This window comes from Lissotriton helveticus, chromosome 1_1 (genome assembly GCF_964261635.1).
Source record: "Lissotriton helveticus chromosome 1_1, aLisHel1.1, whole genome shotgun sequence".
Lineage (NCBI taxonomy): Eukaryota > Metazoa > Chordata > Amphibia > Caudata > Salamandridae > Lissotriton > Lissotriton helveticus.
In genome coordinates, this window is record NC_136057.1 from 109,215,007 (window position 1) to 109,237,571 (window position 22,565).

Sequence of the window (22,565 nt, forward strand, 5' to 3'; positions counted from 1 at the left end):
GCATAGTCCTTGTTGATTCACTGTAGGTTTATCAAATGTGATTAGTCTCTCAGTTTGAACCTCTGTATTTGTAGCAAACTTTGGTGTTCTATTACTTCTTGGGAGTCCACTTGGCCTACTACTTGTTATCGGCCACATGATTGTGGTTTAACCAGGTCGATGGATACAACTCGGTTCTCCTTTTTACCAGCAAGGGGCGGTAATACTACTGATCTTGTCCCGTTGACAGACAAGACAGGCCCAAATTCCTTCTTTACTGCGATCTTCTCTCTGACCAGATCCCCGATTTTTGGAATCCAGACAGGCCTTGCTGGGACAGATGGTTTCTCTTCAGTGGTAGTTGGCTGTTGTTTCAACTTTATGTTGCTCAGGTCTTTTCTTGTTTCATTTAAGTCCTGTAAAATAGCCAAACGATCTTTGATATCAAAGCATTTTTCTTTCACCACTGAAGTTTGACTATCGAGGTCCTGGATTAACATTCTAGTCCCAAACAATAATTCGTACGGACTGAGACCTCTCAGAGAATTTCTTGGCAGATTATTAAGACTACTTTGGACACTTATTAAATGTTTGACCCACCCAGCTCCCGAACCTAATACCTTTGCCGTTACAGATTGCTCTATGCCTTGGTTTTTTCTTTACACCATCCCGTTTCCCTCAGGAAGGAAGTGAGAAGAGTCCTGCAATGTAATGCTCATGCTGGCCATGCCCCCCCTATAAGCTCGAAAGCTAAAGACAAGACATTGGTCAGAACGTAGCATGCTCCTAGCGTATATGACATTATAGACTCGCAAATCTTTTTATAACAGTTCAGACGTCAGCCGAGAGCTGGGGTCTACATTATAAGTGAAAATAGTCTCTACATGTTAATATGACGCATTATTCAGACTGTTTTATTTTTTTATTTTTTATTGTTTAATCCCATCTTGAGCGAAACGCCATGGTAATACACCGTCTCGGTCGCCACTACGATCTCTGTTGCAGTCTGGGCAGTTTTTTACAAATATGTGGTGTTCCAGGCTCATTCCTGGCCACCAGTATATTGATTGTAATTCCTCCAAAGAATCCTTAAGCTTAAGGTGTCTAAGACCCTCACCCATATGTGCGTCTGATATTAACAAGACTCTCCTGTTCGTGTTTGGAATTACTCTATCCCCCACTCCAGGGATTTCAGCAAAAGGAACGGAGTTTGCATCGATTATGTATGTATAATTGAGTGGATAGTTGATGGGTAGCGCTGAGCAGTGGCCTTTTGATGACGTTTTCACCGCCAGCATAGTTTCCCCGTCAATGTATTTTTCTGAACGCTTTTTTGTAGCTACGGAAGCCAATTTAGTTGTTTCCGCTGTGGCTGTCTCAGCCAATGAATTCCCTGCAACGTGAACGCCATCACGCTGATGACTCAGTGAGTGTATCACGTGAGTCTTTGGTAGTTCTTTCTGCAAAAGAACTACTTGTTCCCAAAGCGATTTTTGCTTGATTGTGGCACCTGTGTCATCTTTGTAACCGTTTTGAATCCATTTCTGTAAATCGTTATTGTATGATTTGACGCAGTAATACGAATCGCACACTATTAGTGTCGGGAATTCGCGATCGGCATTATCTAGCGCCATTTTTAACGCTATTATTTCAGTTTGTTGTTCTGAATTATTTTCCACTGAGTGTGTTTTCGTAAACAGAGGTCTCAATTTACCTCCGCGCCACACGTCTTTTACAATCTCGCATGTGGCGTTGTATGCTTGCTTTCCCCAAACTGAGGGTTGAGCATGTCCGTCTGTATATATTACACAGGCGTACTGTCGTATGGGCAGAATGTCGATTGGCAGAGGATATTCTCTTTCATTTTCTAGATTTTTTAATTTTTTCATTTCCGGATCAAAATAGTATTTTACTTTGTCTGTAGCAAGAGAATTTTCCCATTGTATCCATTTTGGATTTAGTGCCATAGTAAGTAAATTACATGGGCTTGTTAATGCCTCAAAAGCTAATTCTGCTGTTCTGACTGTAATACGTCTACCGTCAGCTTGGTCTTTTTCTCTTGCTACAGCTGTTTGAACCGCATGAACAATGTTTTCCTTAATGCTGAACGTTTTTTCAGCTTCTGTGTACAAATGCGATTTGTATGCTATTGGTACCGTTTCTCCCTCATTAGAGGTTAGGTATGTGTATCCGCATCTTCCTGGAATGACTCGGATTACAAGGTTGCGTGTGTTATCGCGTGTTTGTAGTTTTGTTTTAACTAACATGTCCGTTTGTAAAGATCTCAAAATTTCTGTGTGTTTTTGAGTCCAATTGATTCTTTTAAAATCTGGTTTTATTAGGTCGTAGAGAGGTTTAACCCTCTCTGCATAATTTAGAATATAAGTTCTTCCAAAATTCAGGAAACCTAGAATTGATTGTAAGTTTTTCAGCGTTCTTGGTGCTTGGATTACAGCACATTTCTCTAAGAAATTGTCAGCCAGGCTTTTGCCTTCACTTGATAATTCATATCCTAAAAACAGGACAGTTAGATGGGCAATTCTTGACTTTTTGAAGTTGAATTTGTAACCCTCTGCTGCGAACCCAAGTATTATGGTGTTCACTCTTTTCAAGTGAGTATCCAAGTCATCATCTGTTAGATAGATGTCATCGACATAAGATAATGCCTCATCATCATATATTTGTAGTAACTCTGTTACTCTCGCTGAGAATACTCCTGGGCTGTTCTTGAACCCCTGTGGCAGTCAACAGAAATTTTTCTGCGAGCCGTTTATTGAGAACGCGGTCAAATATCTGCTTTCTGGTGCTATATTTTGACAAAAGAATCCATTAGAGATGTCTAATGTTGTTTTGTATTTTTTGCGCACTATGCTATTCATTAGTGCTGCACTGTGTGAGTTTTGTACTGCAAAGGTCTTGCAACATGAGTTTAGGTGTCTGTAGTCCGAAACTAGATGATATGAATCGTCTGGCTTGGAGACAGGAAACAAAGGATTGTTCATTTGTGAGGTGCATGTTTCAATCACCCCCTGGTATACAAGTTGATCTAAGATCTCCCTGACCTGTTTTTTAGCTTCTTGCTTAATTGGGTACTACCTCTGTGCAGTTGGTTGAGATTTTAACTGGATTTTGTGAGGAGGAGAGTCCTCATCCCATCCCACATGATTTTTATATAATGCAGGAGCCTGGGCTACTGCCCACTTTCTTGCAAGTGTATATTTTTTATGAATTGGAATATGATTTGAGAAGGCAGGCATAATTATTTCTTCGCCATGAGGGCACTCCCTGACAAACTCTGGTGGCCAGTCTTTTTCAGCTAGAAGGATGTCATAGCCTTTGGAGAGATTATCCCAAAATAGACCCCTTATTTTCCTAGTCTTATCTCCCTCTATACGCAATGTTATTTCATATATTTTATGAGGTTTGCTAACTCTGGTATCTGCAGTTTCTACTTGAATGTATTCATTCGTGTCCACTGTCTCCAGATGATTCATCAGGATCTTGCGAGCTATGCTCACTTCTGCTGCGCTGTCTAGCATTGTCTGAGCCTACTCTCTGTTTTTCAGTTGTGTCCTCAGTATCCTCGGAATGTTTGATTACTTTAATACTGGCTACCTTCTTCTTTGGAAATTGTAATTTTTTATTTTGATGAGCAGGTTCTTTGTCTTTGGACTTGACGTGCTCTTCCCTGTGTTCTGACCGTCCTCTTCTTTCTGATTTCTGCGAGGAAGTCTGAAAAGATCGAGAGGGACGTGTATCAATATCTTGATATCTATCAGGTTTCTTCAAATTATCCCTATTTCTAAGGTTGTATCTTTTCTCAGAGGGCTCCCTCTGGGGAGACTTGTGTCCTTGGTCCGGAGATCTTTCTCTCCGCCGAGGAGACCTTCCTGTGGACTGGAATCTTTTTTCTTTGGGAGTGGATTGTTTATTTCCATCCCAGCTCTTTTTTGGAGTGTTTAGATTATTTTTAATAAATACCTTTTCAGGATTTTCAGTTAGTTGGGGTTTCACTGGTTTCCCACCCAAACTATCTCTCCCTAGTTCTTCATAGGATTTTTCTATGATTCTGGCAAGTTCAAATGGTTGGTCTGCTATATCTGTTTCTTTCAACCTTTGGCGGATCGCCACAGTTGCTGCTTCCCCCTTTATGTTGGCTAGTAATATTGCCGAGACCTGCTTGAAGTCTTTCAGTAATTTCATACCCAGAGTTAAAGCAGGTTCTGGACCGTATTCACTTTGAATCTGTTTTAGCACCTCTGGTATTACCGCCATGGACGGAACACCATGTGTTTTTGTGTAAATGGAAGCAATGTGGTGCGATCCCCATTGGAAGACAGAAAAGTCAGAATTCTGTGTTTCTCAACAGGGGTGGTATCCGGAAATACTGCCTCTATTTGAGTGATTTTTTGTGCTAACCAGAATGGAATTTGTTCCCTTTTAATGGGTACTTTACCTAGATAGGACTGTATGTTCTGTGGTGTGATTTTATTTGTGTTCCCCTGATGAGGGGTCAGCTGTGGAATTTTAATAGCTGTTTGGACTGTTGAAGTCCGCATTACATATTGGACTAATTGTCTGTGTATTTTAATCAGCTGTTTTAGCTGTGCTAAAAGATCTGGTATTGACATTTTTTTCAATGTCTGGATGTGGTGTGTATCCGGCTAGAACCGGCCACGTTGCTCCTGGTCTACCTAGTGGACCGAGCCTGGTGATGTGATCATTATGTTTTAGGGCGCCTTTAAACCAGAGCAGGTGCTCTTGGTATTTTAGTGGTATTTCCACCTCCTCGAAAGGGGTGTACTCATCCGGTGGTTCCTCTATTTTGTAATAGTGGAATTCCTTTGTTACAGCGTTTGCTGCTGGAAAGTTTATCCATGAATAGAATACCTCTGTCTGCCGATATTCATGTGCCTCAATTACGAATATGACTGTACCACCTCTTGATGTCAGTCCATTTTCTATTAGCTTAAGAGTTATAGTTTTCCTTATGCTGACCGGGATGAGTATTGCACTCGGGTCAGTTTGCAGGAGACTTGTGTCGTCTGCTAGGAGTTGGGCTGCTATTCTAGCTGCCTCCCTTTCTCCCTCGCTGTCTGACATTTTACTTACAGCAAGGTTTTTTGTTTTTGTTGCAGATCAGGTTTCAACGGAAACAAAGATTTGGTGCACAATATTTTGGAACACTGTATCCTTCAACGTTGAATAAACCAAAAACTATACATAGGAGTCTCCTCCTACTAAGTTTGGCGGATTTAACCTTTGACCCACTCCAGACGTCTTTGGAGTATTACGGGAGAAATCGTCTGTGTGAAATAGCACGACTGAGTTACTCTAATGTCTTGCGTTAGATTTATCACCTATCCAAACCGTTGGGCGCCATGTAGTGTAGTTCCTATTATCCCAATAGGCTCTGCGCATTGGAATAATATCTTCAATAGTATCGACGTAGGACAGAGGTTAACTAGGTCTTCTACTGACGATATTAGACTTAAAGTTTTGTGTGCCAGCTAGCTCAGAGTTTACTAGAAACTTTCTCGAATAGGCAAGGAGGGATTTAACCTCCCTGGATAGACAAGAGGGGATTTAGTTTCTGACAACCATAGAACATGACAACTTTGCTCTCCCTGATCAAGAGTATATCTCTAGAGTCGTGGTCACTAGCCAGTGACGAGGATGGAACCAGGTGATGTCGCGATGCAAACAGGTGAAGAGGTGAAGCTTGTCTCTGCAGCCAAGAGGACCAGGAGGCGTCGACGATGACCAGGAGCTGGAGTCGAGCTGTACCACAAAGGCTCTAGTTGACTGCGGTGTCGGTATCTGGATCGGACCCAACAAGCCTAGGTAACCGCAACCCACGCAGGATGTGAAGATTCGCTTCAGTTCAGACCAGCAAGGTCTGAGGAGCTTCTCTTTTGGAAGGAAGCTGGAGCAAGCCCAGAGCAACCAGGCAAGAGTTGGAAATTCAAAGTATCGTCTTCAGGGGGCTCACTAATCAACGGGCTAGCAACCGGGAAGACGCGTCGAGCTGAAATGCAGGAGCGGGCCCCACGCAGCACTCGTGGAGTGTCGAGGGCTGAGCTCTGATGCAGATGTTGCTCGGGTCTGTGGCATCTCGTGCCCCAATGCACAACTGCAAGTTACCTCAGGAGTCGATGCAGTTAGCAATTTGCAGGATGTCCAGGGAGTCTGGTGCCACGTCTCTTGTGTCCGCCATGGGTCTCAGCTTTGCTTTGGATGTGGGTCGGAGTCCAAGAAGTCTGGAAGTCCAGTCCTAAGTAGCTGAGTCGTCGAGTTCCATCGGGAGCGTCGACAAAGCAAACTGGCAAGTTACTGGTGGTGCCTGTTTGAACAGGGTTGGTCACTCCTTGACCACAAGGGAGATCTTCTGCAGTCTTATAGTCAGCATAGAAAGTCGAAGTCCAAGAGTTTTGTGTCGTAGTTTCTTTCCAGGGTAATCTGATGCCTCTAGACACAGCTCCTAACTTTATACCAAACTAAGGGGCTGGATTACCTGCTAGGTCCCTCCCATGGGTGTACCCTGAGAAGAGGGTGGTTACACCCCTTTCTCTTTGTCCAGTTTCGCAGAGTTCCATTAAGTGAGGTCGGAGGGGGGACGCAGTCAGAACACCAAGGGAGGGTGGGAGGGATACGAGGGTATGGAGTAAAGGCAAATCAGAAAAAGGAAGAAACATTTAAGGATTGTCAAGGGGGAAACGAGGGCAAAGGGGAAAGGACGAGGGGATGGACAAGATGACGTGTCAGGGTCCAGAGAAAAGCGGTTGAGAACAGCAGCAAAATGGCGGGCAGGGCAAAGGAAAAAACGAAAAGAAGTTCATGAGAGTGACCCAGTGAGTATGAATTAGAGTGTCAGGAGAATTCCGGTGGGGGGGTAATACATAGTTCAGAGATCAAAGTCAGGAAGGGAGAACAGGCGTATAGGCTCGAGACCATTGGAGTAACTTCGAAGATGATCAGCAGGTCATGGCTCCCTCGCCGCCATACCTGGGAAAAGTTCACTGGTTCCTCACTCCAGCCCGGCTGCAGCTGCACTTTGTTTGACTACAACAAAAGTTGTTGGAGAGGGGGCACACAGGGGTTGAAAGGCTGAAAGAAGGTTTGGCGTCCGGATGTCAAACCAAAGTTAGCTGGGGTCTGCACCATGCAAAGACAGATCCGGGGGCCGCCCAGCACAATCACCGGATTACTGATCACTCACCCAGCGCACTGCCTTGCAATGAGCACACCGCTGTGTGTTAGTGCGCTGCTCCGCACTGCTGCTAGAGAAGTGGGCGGGCGCCTCTATTCTCAACTTATTCGCCGCAATGGCGCGGTCGGTCCGCCTCTCCCTTAAAATGGCGGCGTTGTTTACTGTCTTTCCACACCTTCGCTTTCGTTTTTACGCCCACGGTGGCCACTCCTCCTTTGGGTTTGTCTGTTCTACCCTCGGTGGCGGTGTTGGTTGGTCCGGTGTGGCGCAATACAGTGCCGTACCCCCGGTGCGCTTTACTTAATGTTTCCCCGCAGGTTCTGCTCTTCTCGATTCTTGCGCTCACCCACTCACCTCCATCGCAGGTCAGTGTTTTAAGGAGGTCGTATCACCGCTTCATGTCTCACGCTCACCGGATCTGTGGACTGCTTCAGCCCTCTCGACCTGGCAGGTGGAGAGTAAAGTCTGCGCTAGAGAAAAACACATAAAATAGATGAATTGAGATTACACCAGCAGTGTTTCATGGAGAGTCAATATGCAAATAAAGCCCCTTGTTACAGCCTGCCCGGGGCCGGTATTGATCCGGGGCCCGAGGAGGAGCGGGGGGAAGGCTGCTCTCAGGGCGGGGCCGATGGAGCTGCTAGAGGCCTCCGCCCCTTCGTGTGGGGGCCTCACGGCCTTGGTTTCAGTTTCATGACGTGCATGAGGCCTCGAGGCGGTCAGGCGCGCACCGGATGTGACGTGTCTGAGGGGACGCTGCTCCCGCCGCTGCTTCCTGCAGGGGGTGGGGCCGGGAGCGGTGACGGGCAGGAAGGCCCCAATGAGTCACGCACTCGCCACTTCCGGTCCCCGGCTCGCCACATGTGACGTCTGTACTGCTTCCGGTCTCGGCAGACAAAGGAGTCGGGGTGTCGCATTGTGAGTTATTCCCCATCCCCCCCCCCCACGTTTCTCTGTAACCTCCCCCCCGGACTGATGCAGCCCCCCCCTCGCCCCTGTGTGAGGGCTTTATATGAGTATCAGGGGGGGAGGGGGTTGGAACTGTGGGCCCCCTATCCACGCTCTCCCCAGGGACCCAGGGCCCTCGTAGCCTCCAAGGGGTCGCAGAGCGTCCACAGCCGCCGAAGCGTCAGACGGTTCATGCGTGACACTCTCATGGCCTCACTGTACCTATGTGTGACATTGAGTGCCGAATGCGTGACACCGTCTCACGAATCAAAGTAACCAATCCGGTCCACGGGGCGGAGACATGAGGCGCCACCAGCTTTAGAGCCCCATGAATTGCTGCAGAGGTCTCAAGTGAGAGGCCACATCGAGCCACGGCTGGTTTGTTTCTATTGCTGGGTGAGCTTTGAATGCAGGGAGCTGGATGCAGACAAGAGAAAACTACTATTCCCAGCATGCAAAGCGTTTAGAGTTCAAAAGGCAAAACCCACTTACAGTTCACAAAGGGCAGCAGCTGAGGGCTGGAGACTGCAAACCTTGGTGTAGATGAGGTGACCCTGTGAGCTGCCTGGTATCATGTAAGACGACACTGACAGCCGCCCTTTAACACTAATGTCCTCTCATTTATAACTTCCAGTCCCCCCTCCAACACACACACACACTCTAAGAAGCTCCAGCCACGCACCGAGGTGCCCCCGTCGACCCTGCACTCGGGCTCGTGGCTCGCCGTATGTTCCGGTGAAGCGACTGGCGGGATCCCGGGCTTCCCTTCCGCTGCCTGGTTCCTCCTCATATACACGGCGGCGGCTGCCCTTTCCTCTGTGACTCTGAGGCGGGCGTTCGCTGTTTCGAGGCCTGCCCTCTCGTCCCCCTGCGGCGGTGCCCCCTGAGGAGAGACCCCCGTTGGCGGCGGGACGGCGCCTGTCGAGCACCTCGAGGATTGAACCGGGCGTCCTGGACCCCCCCCCTCTTGAAGAACTTTAATTATAGCTTAGCGTCCGAGTGCCCCGTGCTCCACCCGCTCGCTACCTCAATTTAGTTGCACCACAATAACAGATATAGCAGAAGTTTACTTTAAGATAGATTAAGGCTGGCTCTATCTTTCTCAGGCACTTACTTCTTGAAGGTAAGCCGGCGCTGCTGCAAAAGGGAATCGATCATTCGGCTGGACCCCCTGCGGCCGCGGCGGCCGGCCGCCGCCTGCCATCATGAGAGAGGCTGTGAGCAGCAGGCAGCCTGCTCTTTCAGATCCCCCGCCGCTTTTCTAACTTCCTGTTCCTGGGCCAGACGTGACGGCACTTTACAGCCGCACATCCAAATTAAAATCCCCGCCCCCCTGGTGACACGGTCGGTGATTGGCTGGCTAATATGGATTGAGAGGGCACTCTGCTTAACTGTTTAGGGAAACACAGAAGTAGGCGCACCTGACCTCGGAGCAACAGAGAGCCACGGGCAGAGTGACAGAGGCGCCGCTGGTGGCTCGCCTGGCAGCAGGTGCAAAATGCGTGACATTGCATTTCAGTGCGGTGATGCGGATCACCGCACTGAAATGCGTGAGTGTCACACCTGTTGCATGACGCTTGACAGGACTGAGAACGCACACAACAAATAAGACGATTGCACGCTGCATTTCATATTCTACCCTGAAACGGCCACACCTGCTTGCGTTGCCGCGGCCTCTTCACTGGACCTGACCCTAAGGACCACACAGCGATCAACAACATGCATCAAATCATCTCTTAATTTGATGACTACCACAACCGCCGTTCCCTCTAAGCCGCGCACACCTCTCGTGACGTAAGCGTGCGCTGCCGGTGGTGGAGCTCGCGCACACACGTCAAGTCGTCGCGCGAGAGATTGGCGCCGCTGCGTTGAAGAGCGAGTGGCGCGAAAACCCAGGCACTTTCTGAGCGCGTAGGCCGGAGGAGGAGGCAAGGCGGAGTGCTGCTCCGAGTGCAGGTAAGGCTGGGGGCACGTGGCTGTTGGTAGAGCGCGAGGCAGATTGCGGACTTTTGTGAAAGTATTGATGTGAACCAGAGCCCCTTCACGGGCTGTCATTAACATCAATACTTAAACAAAAGCCCGCACTCACCCCCGCAACGCGCTTTACGAACAAAAGAGTAGAGCCAGTTTAAAAACACAGCGTGTACTTTTACACGCTGTGTTTGCAAACTGCAGGGGCGGATTGGCAAGGCGGGCATTCGGGCATGGAAAAGGGGAGAAAAAAAAGTCCCACAGAGTGCACGGAGACAGACAGAGAAAATGAAAGCAGCCTCGCTGTGCAGCCGGACAGCGATTGTCAGCTGTGTGGCCTCTCCTTCACCCCTGCCCTGCCAAGCAATCAAGCTGATGCTGGGCTGGGCTGGGGAGGGGTGATTGTTTGCAAGAATCGGCCTCCCTGGGGGCCAGGTGTTTCTCAGGCCTTTCAGCCATTTTCACCTCGGCCCCCCTGGGGCCCATGCAGCCCAGAAACGGTGTTAGTCTTAACACCTCGCCCACAGCCCTTCACATTCAGGGCATAGTGGGCGAGGAAGAATGGGTCTTGCTGTAGGGGCCAGGTGATGTTTGGAATTTTTTAATTTTATTTATTTATTTATTTATGCGATTTTATATAGCGCGGACTTTACCCGAAGGTGTCAGAGCGCTTCACACCAGGAACAGCAATAATACATGAGGAGAAAAATTACAAGTGGACAAATTACAAAAGCAAACGTTAAGTTACATGAATCAAAAGTGACAATAGTGAGCAACTAAAATACATGAGGTAGCAATCGATACATTACAGGAGGAAAAAGTGATGTGTGCAGGTTACAAAAGCGAACAAAGTACAAGTAGAGGTAAAATACTGCAATAAATGGAGGACACTCAGGCACAAGAACAAACGTGACGTAGGCACTGGTGGCACTTGTGCAAGTATCGAAAGCAAACAAAAGTGAGAGGTAGCATACAGTGTGATACCAGACAAAAGTGACGTGTGCAAGTTACAAAAGGGTACCATACACAGGTACAAGGGTAATACTACAGTAAATGGTAAACACTCAAACTGCCAGAACACACTGGGAAGGCACTTCCCATGCTCCAGCTTCACCTCAGCCTCCCCCTGGCTACCTGGCTACCTTGGATGACCTAGAAAGCTGTGTTTTGTGCTCCCCTGCCAGGACATTTTTCCGAGGCCTGGAGGGCTGATTAATTTACTAATTGCAGGGGCCTTACCTCTGTTCATGTGCTCCTGAGCTGAAGGTCTGGGGAGGGCTAAGTAAGTTAGTAATAGCAGGGGCTATGCTGCTTTTCAGGTGCTCCTGTTCTGGAGGGCTGGAATAATTTTGTGACAGAAAGGGGCCTTGCTATTTTTTTTAGTTGCTCAGCATGTAGGCCATTGTCACCTTGGGCCTGTGTCCTGTGCAAGAACAGTATCCTCCCACTTTCATTCCTTGTCTGTGCAAATGGTGTTTCATGAAAGGGCACGCCCCTTGAATGTGGGCCACGCCCCTTGAATGTGGGCCACGGCCCTTAAATATGGGCCACGCCTCTTGAATGTGGGCCACTTTTTTCGTCAGTGCCCGGGCGAATTGTGATCCCAATCCGACCCTGGCAAACTGGCTCTACTCTTTTGCACCGTTGTTTGCACCAGCCGCCTTGCAAAAACTGGTGGTCTGATGTCTCTTGATTTCCGCAGCCTTGAAGAGTCAACAGATATTTTAATCAGCGTGTGGATTTTTGAGCCAAAACCGAGGATTGATTAAGCGTGCCCAGTGTTGGCATTGTTAATTGGCCAGTTGTGTCAACCTTGGCCCTGGTTTCCTGTCATTCTTATCCTATCCGCAGTTTCCATTTTACTGGTGTCAGAAGTCTTAGTCAACTTTCCAGCTGTTCGTGTTTAGTACCACAAGTGGTTATTTCAGATACAATCAGACATATTTTGTAGGTTCATATCGAGGAACAAAGGAATGAACTCGTAAAAGTCTTTTTAGGGTGAACACTCACTAACATCTTTCCCTTTGCCAATTCTGGCCTTTGCAGGTTAAAATGGTTCTGAAGATTGGCCTGATATTAGTTCATTAATGAGCTGCCCTGGTGCAAAGTAAATGTGAAGTGACCAATCAGGTTGTCATTAGCCTATGATGCTGCGGAAACCAGCTTTCCATCAGAGTGATTCATAAAACAATAGGGTAGAGGGACGTATCGCATCTTCTTTCCAGAATACCACTTAACATGATGAAATGGTCTTGCTCTTGAAGAGACTGCTTACCACAGTGCTGGGGAAAACAAGCGGCAATCACAAGATAATGTCGACTGGACCAAGGCGTACATTGTCATTCATCAACAGTTCAACACACCCCGGCCCTGTGGAAAACTCAAATATATCCATTTGTACTGAGGGAAGAGAATGTTCTCAACCAGACCGACCCTGTCTCCCTCACAATCACCACCCCAAACTTCGCAAACTGCCAAATCTACATCCTGAGGCAGCCTTCTAAATGCACAAAACCAGAGGGAAATGCGGCCACTGACGAACACACCTACATTCACTTCAGGTGCTCTAGCCAATTGTGCTGCATCAGCACAAACCTCTTGTCCAACTCTGCGCAGAGAGTGAGCATGGGGTGGTTCTGTGAAGCGGCCCTCCAACGCACCCAAACTGCTTGAAAGAACAAAAGTGACAAACACGTCCAAGTGCAGGAGAGGAAGAGGGGGCGAAGGGAGAGGGGCGTGGAATGGCAGGAGAAATCAAAAAAACTGGAAAAGGGGCGAAGCAAACAAGGGAGGAAGAGAACGGAACCGTTAACATGAAACAAGAAGGAGGGAGCGAGATGTTGCTAAGTGTGCCCTAAGTTGGCAGGGTATGCCCAGACGTGGCTCCTGTGCTCTCCATGCCACTGGATTCAAGCAAGCCCGGCTGATGAGGGGTGTCACCCCAAACCTAGTCCTACGATGCTTGCTTCCAGTCTGGGGAAGACCTGGCATGACAGTTCGGACTGGATAGTACCCTTTGGGAGCAGGGTCTCGACTGATTTACATATAGCTGGGTCCCAAGTAGGGTGAGGTGGCGAGCTAAATAACGATGGACTAAACCCAGATGTGTGACTGGGGGTGAGTGCTTGAAAAGTTACAGCAATCTATCCATTTTATTTTGTGATGTTGCTTGGCCGTTGTTAATATGTCCCGAAGATGGGTACCACGGATGGAAGTCGATAGGTAGAAATGCTTCCATGAACCTGAACCTTTGACAGTTGCTTGAAGCACACTCTATTCCATTGTTTTAAGCTTGTCTGTGCCCTTGTAGATTGGGATAAAGCACTTGCAGATCAGCTTTGGCCCTTCTCCAAGAAAGACCGGAAAACTCCTGTGCCAGGTGCCCTCTCGTGTCTGGTGTGAACATAAGCAACTCCACACCTTTTCAGCCTTCTGGGCCACCATCAGTGGGGTGCGGTGTGACTCCCAGGGCACAGGAAGAGAGGGGACCCACATCTAGGCACTTCAAGCTGGGGTTACCCATTTGGGGTTTAGGCTGATAATGACTTACATAGGGTTTTGGCCCTCTAAGAAATGGCACAGTGGGGAGAAAAAATGTGGAGTGAAAATGCTACCCAGAGTATGCAAGTGGGTATACTGTATTCCATTCTGCTGACGCCATTTTTAGTTTGTCTCAGGGAGCAGCTGGAGGTGACACAGGTGTGCCTGGACATAGGTCGCACAGGGTGTGGTGTCTTGTGACGTCAATGTGCACCTGCCTCGTCAAGTCCAAGAAGACTGGAAGTGACATGTGCTTGTTTGTGTTTTCAGTAAAATGGGAGGTGGCCATTTTAGCAAAACTTACTTACCCAGGGTTGATCCTGCTTCTTTGAATGGTGAACAAAAATGATTGCATGGAATGCTGCGGTGAGCATTGCCTTTGGGTGGGAGTCATTGAAGCATCTCACCCATTGCATGCTTTTTGTTCACACAGAGGTCAGCTCAGCGCTGTTCACCGTCTACCAAACTCCACTCTTAGCAGAAGGTGATTTTAGTGTATTATGCTCCTTGAACCCCAGGCCCCTGCGTCCTGGAAAGGACCCAAGGAGAGAAGGAACTGAAGTGAAACCTCCAGAGACAAACACGCCGAGGAGATGCTGAGGGGCAACTCGGTGCGGGGTTCATTAAATGAATTAAGGGAAGGAAGGCTGCCGTCTGGGAAGGTAGAAACGGAAGGGGCGCCAGGCAGGGTTTACACACTTCACAGAACTTCCCCTAAAGTTACCTCCGAAATAGGGGCCAGCCGGCACGTGGATGGGGCCCGTCGGCACGTGGGTTGGGCCAGCCAGCACGTGGATGCCAGACGCACTGACTGGACAGGAGTCTGACCTGGCAGTCGGCACGTGCCACTGAAAGGTACAAAATGACTTTTAATCTGAAGGTGGTCAGCGGAGCAAGCCTTGAACTCTGCTAAAATAAAACAAGAGAAAGGAGAAACGTCCAGATTATATTCAGAAGAGGGCTGGAGCCGGCGGTCATTTATTGGTACCTACTCACCAGGGCTTGGTCCATAAGTGAAAACACACTCCTGGGACATTTGCTGGCCTTCTACCTATGTGTTCCAAACCTTTGTTAATTTCATGCCATTTTGTTCCCTTACCCTGGATACCCAACAAGGTTCCCCGATGGCTCTTATGCTGTGTCTGGAAGGCAGCTCAGGTTTTATTCCGTTCTCGGTTCTTTGGTGCTTCCCAGGGCTCCTCCCTCACCCTCTACTTTTCTTCATCCACACAACTCCTTTCTTGTTCTCTTCATTCACACTCCCCTGTCACTTCTGTGCACGGTTCCCTGATATTCCCTGCCTTGGTTCCTCTCTTATGGGGCGCTCTGTCAAGTGACCTCTCATCTGTTTATCCTGGGGGGGGTCCTGACATTCCTTGAATTATAATGGGTCTCTCTTTCCTTTCCTGCTCCTTCTCCTGAGCCTGTGCACTGCCGCCTCTTACATCTTCCCCCTTCTTCTCTTGAGCTCCACTATCATTTTTAGCCCATAACCCCTGTGGCATCTTCTGCGCCCCCCTTCTTCTTATTAATCACATATTTTCTACCACCTCCGCCTGCCATTTCCAAGTCCACCCCTTTAGAAATCCATACTTTTCTTACCTTTCACGCTAAGAAGAATTTTATCTCCACTCTTGTCCTTTCCTGTATTGATTACTGCTCCTCCCGCCTCACTATTCTCCCATCACCACCCTACCTCAGGTCTGGACTTAAACAAAGAAAAAACCAAAGTGGTCCGTTTAGTAGACCCAAAAAAACTTAGTTACACATGGATGTTCAACGGGACGAAGGTGAACGAACAAGGTTCGTATAAATACTTTGGAGTTACAATTTCCCAGGGAGCAAAACAAACGGAGCATATAACTGCAATACGTGCAAAAGCCCAAAGCCTAATTTTTGCTTATCGGTTGCTAAAAACAAAAATGGACTGTCCGAACCACAATCACCTCCTGAAGGTTATGTCGGCACAAATTTTACCATCCTTGTCTTATGGTCTCGTCACCTGGTGTGGCAAGGAAATAGACCTACTAAATGAGCTCCAAACCAAAATCTATAAAGCAGTTTTTAACCTTCCAAAGTGTGCCTCAGCCTCGCAAGTTAGGCTAGAATTAGGTCTGCAAAACCAGAAATATAGGAGCATGAGCGGCTTCATAAAACTGTGTCACAAGTTAAGATCCGCAGATCCGGATTCAATGGATTGGTTAAACTGGGAAGCTATAAAAAAATCAAGGAGCGAAGGGAACCCCGTGCCCTTGGGGAAAACATCTGAAAATCTGTGTAAAAGAGCTGGGGTTGGAAGGCACATGGGAGTCCGTGACGGATAAAGCAACCATAAGTAGATTAGCCAACAAGGCAGCAAGGATGAAATCTTTTCAAGATGACAAAGCGTCACTTCTCAAACGGCGACATGGTTGGACCATAATCAACTCCTTTAAAGCTAGACTACCGCATTCATACTTATCCTCTCATTTCAATGTGCACTTAAAAAGAGCCTTCACAGACTATAGGATGGGTATGCACATTTCTAAGGATCTAGCACCATCCTGGAAAGGTAACTACCAGACGGAGAGTTGTAGATTATGTGGATACAAAAGAGAATCACTAGCTCACTTTTTGTGTGTCTGTCCGGCTCTCCTGGCACTACGTCATTGTTTCTTAAAACAGATCTGCAACGAGTTAAAAATCCGCACCTGTAGGCAAACGGTAACTTGTTGGCTGGGAGGGAGTTCAATTATTTTGGCTTGCCGGGGAATAAAATTCTTGGCAGAAGTGAAAAAATGCCTGAGTCTTGTGGAACAAGGATAGGGCTAATGAAGCGTGTCACCAACGCTGCCTCGATCCTAATGACTGGTAAACCCTGCACAATTCACGTAATAACATTTTGACCCTAAAGCCTGCGGGAACATCCCCGGATGACATTTTTTTAAACTGTGTTACATTATTTCAACAACGGAGTAGTCCAATTTTTTAGCAAGCATTCTGTCTTTTTGTACCATAAAATGATCATGTGGAAATTGTAATGATTTTAACTAATTATGCAATAAATCTTTTTGACTTTTGACTTTGACATCTCACAAATTCTGGAGCCCTGCTGGAGAAAAATTGGTGGAATTTGGCCAGAACTCGGTGTTAAAGAGTAACGCAGAGGGTCCAAAATTCAGTCAATTCTGCAGGTGGAATGGAACATACCGTCCACCCCTACTTGGGACATTTACAAGGAAGTGTTACGACATAAGGTACTAAACACAGTGTGACCACAGCAATGCCATAACTCTGTGGTCATTGGTAATGGGGCCCAGATTTACTAATGGGCTCTGTTATTTTTATAGCTTTAGTTGCTGCGCTGTGTTGCGTTATTTTTAGCATGCATGGGTCTTCAATTAAACTGAATTTAAATGAACTACTTACATGTGCCGCAGAAAAGCATAGGAAAGTGTATAAGTCAACCCACAAGTTGTAACATGTTCAGGGATGTAATTCGCTCATACATTGAAGAAGATATGCACTTTATATATTTTCCAGAATTTTCACCAAAACAGATTCTACATTAGTTGATAAAAAATGTGTCAAATCATATTTTGTGCTTAATTCTGTGTCTAGCATTTCTTCTAAGATGGATTTCTGTGTTTTTTATATTCTACAATAAAAAATATACCATGTTCCACCCCCCACCCCTTCATGTTATTATACCCCTGTTACATCTTTGCTTGATTACTTGTTGGCGGTCTTCCTTGGAGATGATGTGGTTTATGGTTCATGTGATGAACATCAGGACCTGACAAATTGGGAGCACCGGAGCGGGGAAAAGCGCCACACTGGAAACGCCACCCACAGGAAGAAGCGCTTTGTGTCCAGGGCGTCTTCAGGACAGTGACCTTGAGGGTGAGGGGGTCTGTGACTGGGACAAGAGGTGCCGACACCTCAGGGGTCCTTAACAGTAACAGGCCAGAAGAAGCAACAAGGAGTGAAGTGAGACAGTGTTTGCAGCTCCACACTCCTGGACCCCGCGCCGTGATCCTGGCCCCCCACACTGGAAGGTTCACCAAAGAAGAGCGGGAGGCAGTTCAGAGAGTCCGGGATCTGTTTGGAACCTCCCTGCTCAAGCGCGTGGTCTTTGGATTCACCCACATAGATGATCTGGAAGATAAATTAATACAAATATTTGTAAGGGAAGCGGAGTCACAACTCAGAAAAATAATGACAAAATGCGTAGATTGTTGCTGTGTCTTCAACGACAGAGCAACAGGACACAAAAACAACAAACAGGTGTCCGAGTTGACAAAAAAATAGAATGAAGGAACAGAACTACGGGGCATATTATCATGGGCGATATCGCCACTTTAGCTGGACTATTTCCCGCTAAAGTGGCGATATTTTTATAGCTACAGGTTTGGGGCCCGCTTTGCATGTCAGCGATATTTATCGCTAATGACACGCAAAGTGGGTGTACCCAACCAGTTAGTGGCTGAAAAGCAGTCGCTATCACAGCTATTGCCTATTAGCAAGGCAGGCGAAGCGATTGAAAAAAATCGCGCTAATCGTGAATATCGCCAGAACCTAACGCCTGCTCAGACCATGACTAAACCTGTATATCCAATGGGAGGCGGATATTCAGGTTAGGTCGCCATTAGCGATAATGCCTGAATATCGCTGGATTTCCAGCGATATTCACGTGTTCAGTCTCTATCGCCGGATTTTTCTATCGCTTTAGAGATAAACATTGCTAATAGCACGTTATCTCTGCGGTAATTTCCGGCGATAGGCGGCAATACATTTTTTTAGCGATAATTATCGTTATTTGTTGCTAATATGCCGCTACATTCTCCTATATGGAAAATCTCTAGAAAAGTCATGAGCAAGGGCAGGGCAGCGGGGTTGGGGTTGGGAACTGGAGTAGCAGGGGCTGTGGCCTCAAGTGCAGGGTGATATTTATTCATGCTGCTCATGCCTGTTCTGTTGAACCTCCTGGGAGGTGTGGTTTGGTACTCATGCATTGAGCATTAAGTACTGTTCACTGATTGTTGTGATACTTTTATCCACCATCTTGGTCTCTGTGCCTTAGGCACACCCAAGCAAGTCAAGCAATCTAATATTGGCTGTGTTCTTGTGAAACCAAACCTTGCTTCTTGTAACCCTTTTAGATACAGAAGAGGATAGTTTGACAGGGAGGACCCGCAGCTTTCCTCTCTTTTCACTGGGCCATCTACCATGAAGTTTAGAATCTAAAAGACCACTGCAGGCCCTCCAGGATAGATTATATCTTCATGAGTAATTCTTTTAACCCATGTTGGCTGACACCAAGATCCATAGCATGAGTTTATCTGATCATGGTCCTGTCGAAGCCACGTTCACACATGGTACGCCCTAATACCACCCTTACAATGGATCTTTAACTCACTCTTCTCAGAGATCTAGTCCTGAAGGATGAGATATGCTCCAACATCAAGGAATTCTTTGAGCTCAATAAACCTGATAAGCCCCATAAATTGACATTTTGGACACTTTCAAGACTATAATATGAGGTAAATGTAAGGGAAATATGACATATATTTGATCACACGGAAATACAGGGAGAGAATTTTAGAATCGAAACTTCAATCAGCCGAGTCAGCCCATAAGGAGCATCCCATTAGGCATTTAGGGCCAGATGTACAACCGTGTTTGGATGGCCAAACAGGTTTGCGAACCCGTTTGCGCATGCAAAAACAGCATGGCCCGTATACAAAGCCTATCTAGCGAGTCACTATTTATTTAGAACTCGCTAAATAGGTTTTGTGACTCGCTATTAGGAAGAGGCATTCCCTTCACAACACAGCACACGTGGAAAAAGCAAAAACGAGGAGAAATTATGCTTTTCTCTGTTTCGCCAAGTTAAGACCAGGTTTTCTATGTACGCTGACCTTGTACATAGAGGCTAGCGTACAAAATACCCACTGCCCACCCCATTCACGATAAGTATAGCATGAAAAGGGGCCTCATTTACGAGGCAGTGTTAAGCCACGTGAAGTGGCTTAACGCTGCTTTGTAAATAAGGCTAAGCCCCTATCGCCACCACGTCGGAAAAAGTGACGTAGTGGCGATAGGGGTTTGTACATATGCCCCAAAGTATTTTTATTCTTTGACAAAATTCAATTCACTTTTCAAATAGGGATCAGGTTGAATACTTTACCATAAATTTTGATCAGATTGATGGTGTGGAGCAGATAGGCAGATTTGTTGTACGTTTTTTGCTTGTAAAGGACTTATATGTCCTGCAGCAGCAGTTCCTACTCTCTTTAGCGTTCGCTGTAACTAGCCATAAAACTGAAGATTTAAGTGTAGATGCTGCTTTTGTTAATATTGGTAGTACTGTATTTAAAGAAGGTGTGGCATCTGTTGCCTTGCCTCAAGTAAGAACATTATCCAGTTTGTGTTTGTTTGCTTATGATGACAGGAAAATTAGTGATGATGCAAGTTCGTGTCAGAGAGTACAATTTGTTGAGAAGTGAAAATTGGATCATCTGTCCAATGCAGAAGCTCAATAACGAATAACGAATCTATGGATGTTGCCGAAAACAAGGAAAAGAAAGGGAAGAAGGAATGTGTTAAGACGATAAAACTGGACAATGAGGGAGATCTTGTAGGTTACCAGTTGTCAAACCCTTCTGGGTTCAACTGCTATGCAAATGTTATTCTTAATGTACTGTTTCATTTGCCACTTCTTATAAATGCAATTAAACAGAAACAACATAAGAAATTATGTTCTGCACTGTGTGGTTCAATGCAACATTAATATTGTGATAGGACTGTAATACAATGAGCTTTGGGCATTCTGGATCTAGTAGGTATATGTAGTGGATCGTTGTACCTGCTAAGAGTCTTTGAAACGGCCTCTCAAAGAAGCGAAGGACAATGTGCTCGATAATGTGCTTGGCCTGAGATCAAGAATAACAGATTACATGTACAAGGCAAGTAGTAAACTGGACAGTAGCCAGGAGCTCATGAAGCACTGGTCTGATCAGAAGACTCCTGTGAGAAGCTGGCCTTATATGTGATGTCCACTAATGCAAGTGGGCACCCTGCACCAGTCCAGACAACCCGTATGGTGATTTAAGGAGCCTCAGACAACCTTAGAAAGCTATCCAAGTGGTAGCTGTGGAGAGCAGCCTTCAGGCTTAGTCCAGAAGGAATGTAAAGCAGCTTGTTTTACCAGAAAACAATTGTGTATGTATACAGCTGCGGTCCGTGCAAGTAACATCGGTGGGGTGGTGTGGCCGGGTTGAGGGGGATTCCAGCAGACGATGCAGAGGGAAAATGAAAAAAATAATACATTTTCACTCTTTATCGTCTGTCGGAATCCCCCCCAACCTGGCCCCACTGCCCCACAGCTGTTACCTATAAAGCAATACAACTGCCAGTACTGGGAAAAAAAATGTCTTTTCTTTTAGAAGAAACTATGATTTAAACATAGCACTCTCTTCTTGTTTTTGAATTCTTATTTATTATAAATCTTTTCTTTAAATCTCAGAAAGCTTTTTCATTTTTTTCAAAAGACATTTCTGTGCCTAAACACATTTGAATATACAAAATATACAACTTTATACAGAATTTACAAAGTCACCTACACAAACAAAATTATAATTATAGAACACAATCACATAAAACTTTCGTCCTTCAGTCACGCAATTCAAACTTACAAAACATGAAAAAATTAGACCCAACAGAGACAATGAATACAATTATACACATAGGATATAGGTCAATGTCAACACACAAATTATTTACATTTGAAACATTTCTTTTGAAAAACAAGAAGTCAAATCCAAATTCACAAAAGTTCAAATGATTAGAGTATTTAAATTCAGTGTTAATCCAGTTATTAACCCTCTAATACTTCGTTTGACCATTGGCCTTGAGTGATCGACGCGTTTCGAACTCCCTAACTTTTGGGGTTCTCCTCAGGATCAATGCGGATTCTACAACATAGAGAATAATGACTAATTAGATAAACTCTTCTAGCATATCAAACCACCACTAACTCGAGCAGCCACCAGTCGGCTAGAATCCACGTACCTTGAGAGATATATCAGAGAGTGCCGTCTCACAGGACAGATGCAATTCACGATAATATATAGACTCTGTAACATAAACGATAGACCACCATGAAACACACCATTCTGAAAGTCACTTACACCCACCTAATTTAAAAAGCGGCCATATGCTCACTCACCTCATCTACTGATGGATTTGTTTTCGGTGTCTACAAAAGAGAGAAAGGGATGGAAATACGAAATCAGTTGTCTGGGCAGACTTTTAAACACGGGGAGACAAATCCGCGTAACTGGCTTGATACACTTACCGGTATGGACGCTGACTCCCATTCACCCAGGGACCGGCTGTGTTTTGGAGGGGACCCAGTAGTTTCCCGCTGCAGTGAATGCGCTTGGACCTACATGCGGGAGAATTAAAAGAAGACACCGAGTGTATCTGGGTCTTGGCACGTCTGCTCACACCTGACTCAACAGCTGGTCTAAGTGGGTAGTTTTTAGTCTAAAACACTCACTTTGGAAAATTTCTTCAGGGCGCGGTGTAACTCGGCAAGGCTTCTTTTACTCGACTGGATTCCCTAGCACCGGCAAGGCTTCTATAGTTCGACTTACTTCCTGGTCATGTGACCTCATTCATATTAAAGGAGAAGTGCACATTTTGGATGTGAGTAAACTCTGATCAGAGAAAATCCTCGCGTTTGCGGCGATACTCAACAGGGCAAAATGGGTAGTGCAGATAATAAATCTATGAGTCAAAGACTCATTATAATTATAATATAGCGGAATTACGCCGCAATTCTGTATTGAACACAGAATAGTGCATTATGGTCCATGTGGTTGATTAAAGACATTAAAAAAGTCCGGTGAACATTTTTTAAGGACTGCTGTTC

General features: G+C 46.2%; 1 protein-coding gene across 1 annotated transcript in view; it reads left to right on the top strand.

The window, feature by feature from the left end:
* LOC144759277 (uncharacterized) overlaps positions 1-13,510 on the top strand; it is a 198,977-nt gene extending 185,467 nt beyond the window's left edge. Inside the window, exon 3 of the mRNA XM_078646476.1 lies at positions 13,419-13,510. Within this exon, the coding sequence (XP_078502602.1) occupies positions 13,419-13,510 (92 nt within the window). The remainder of the gene's footprint in view (positions 1-13,418) is intronic.
* The last annotated feature ends 9,055 nt before the right edge of the window (positions 13,511-22,565 follow it).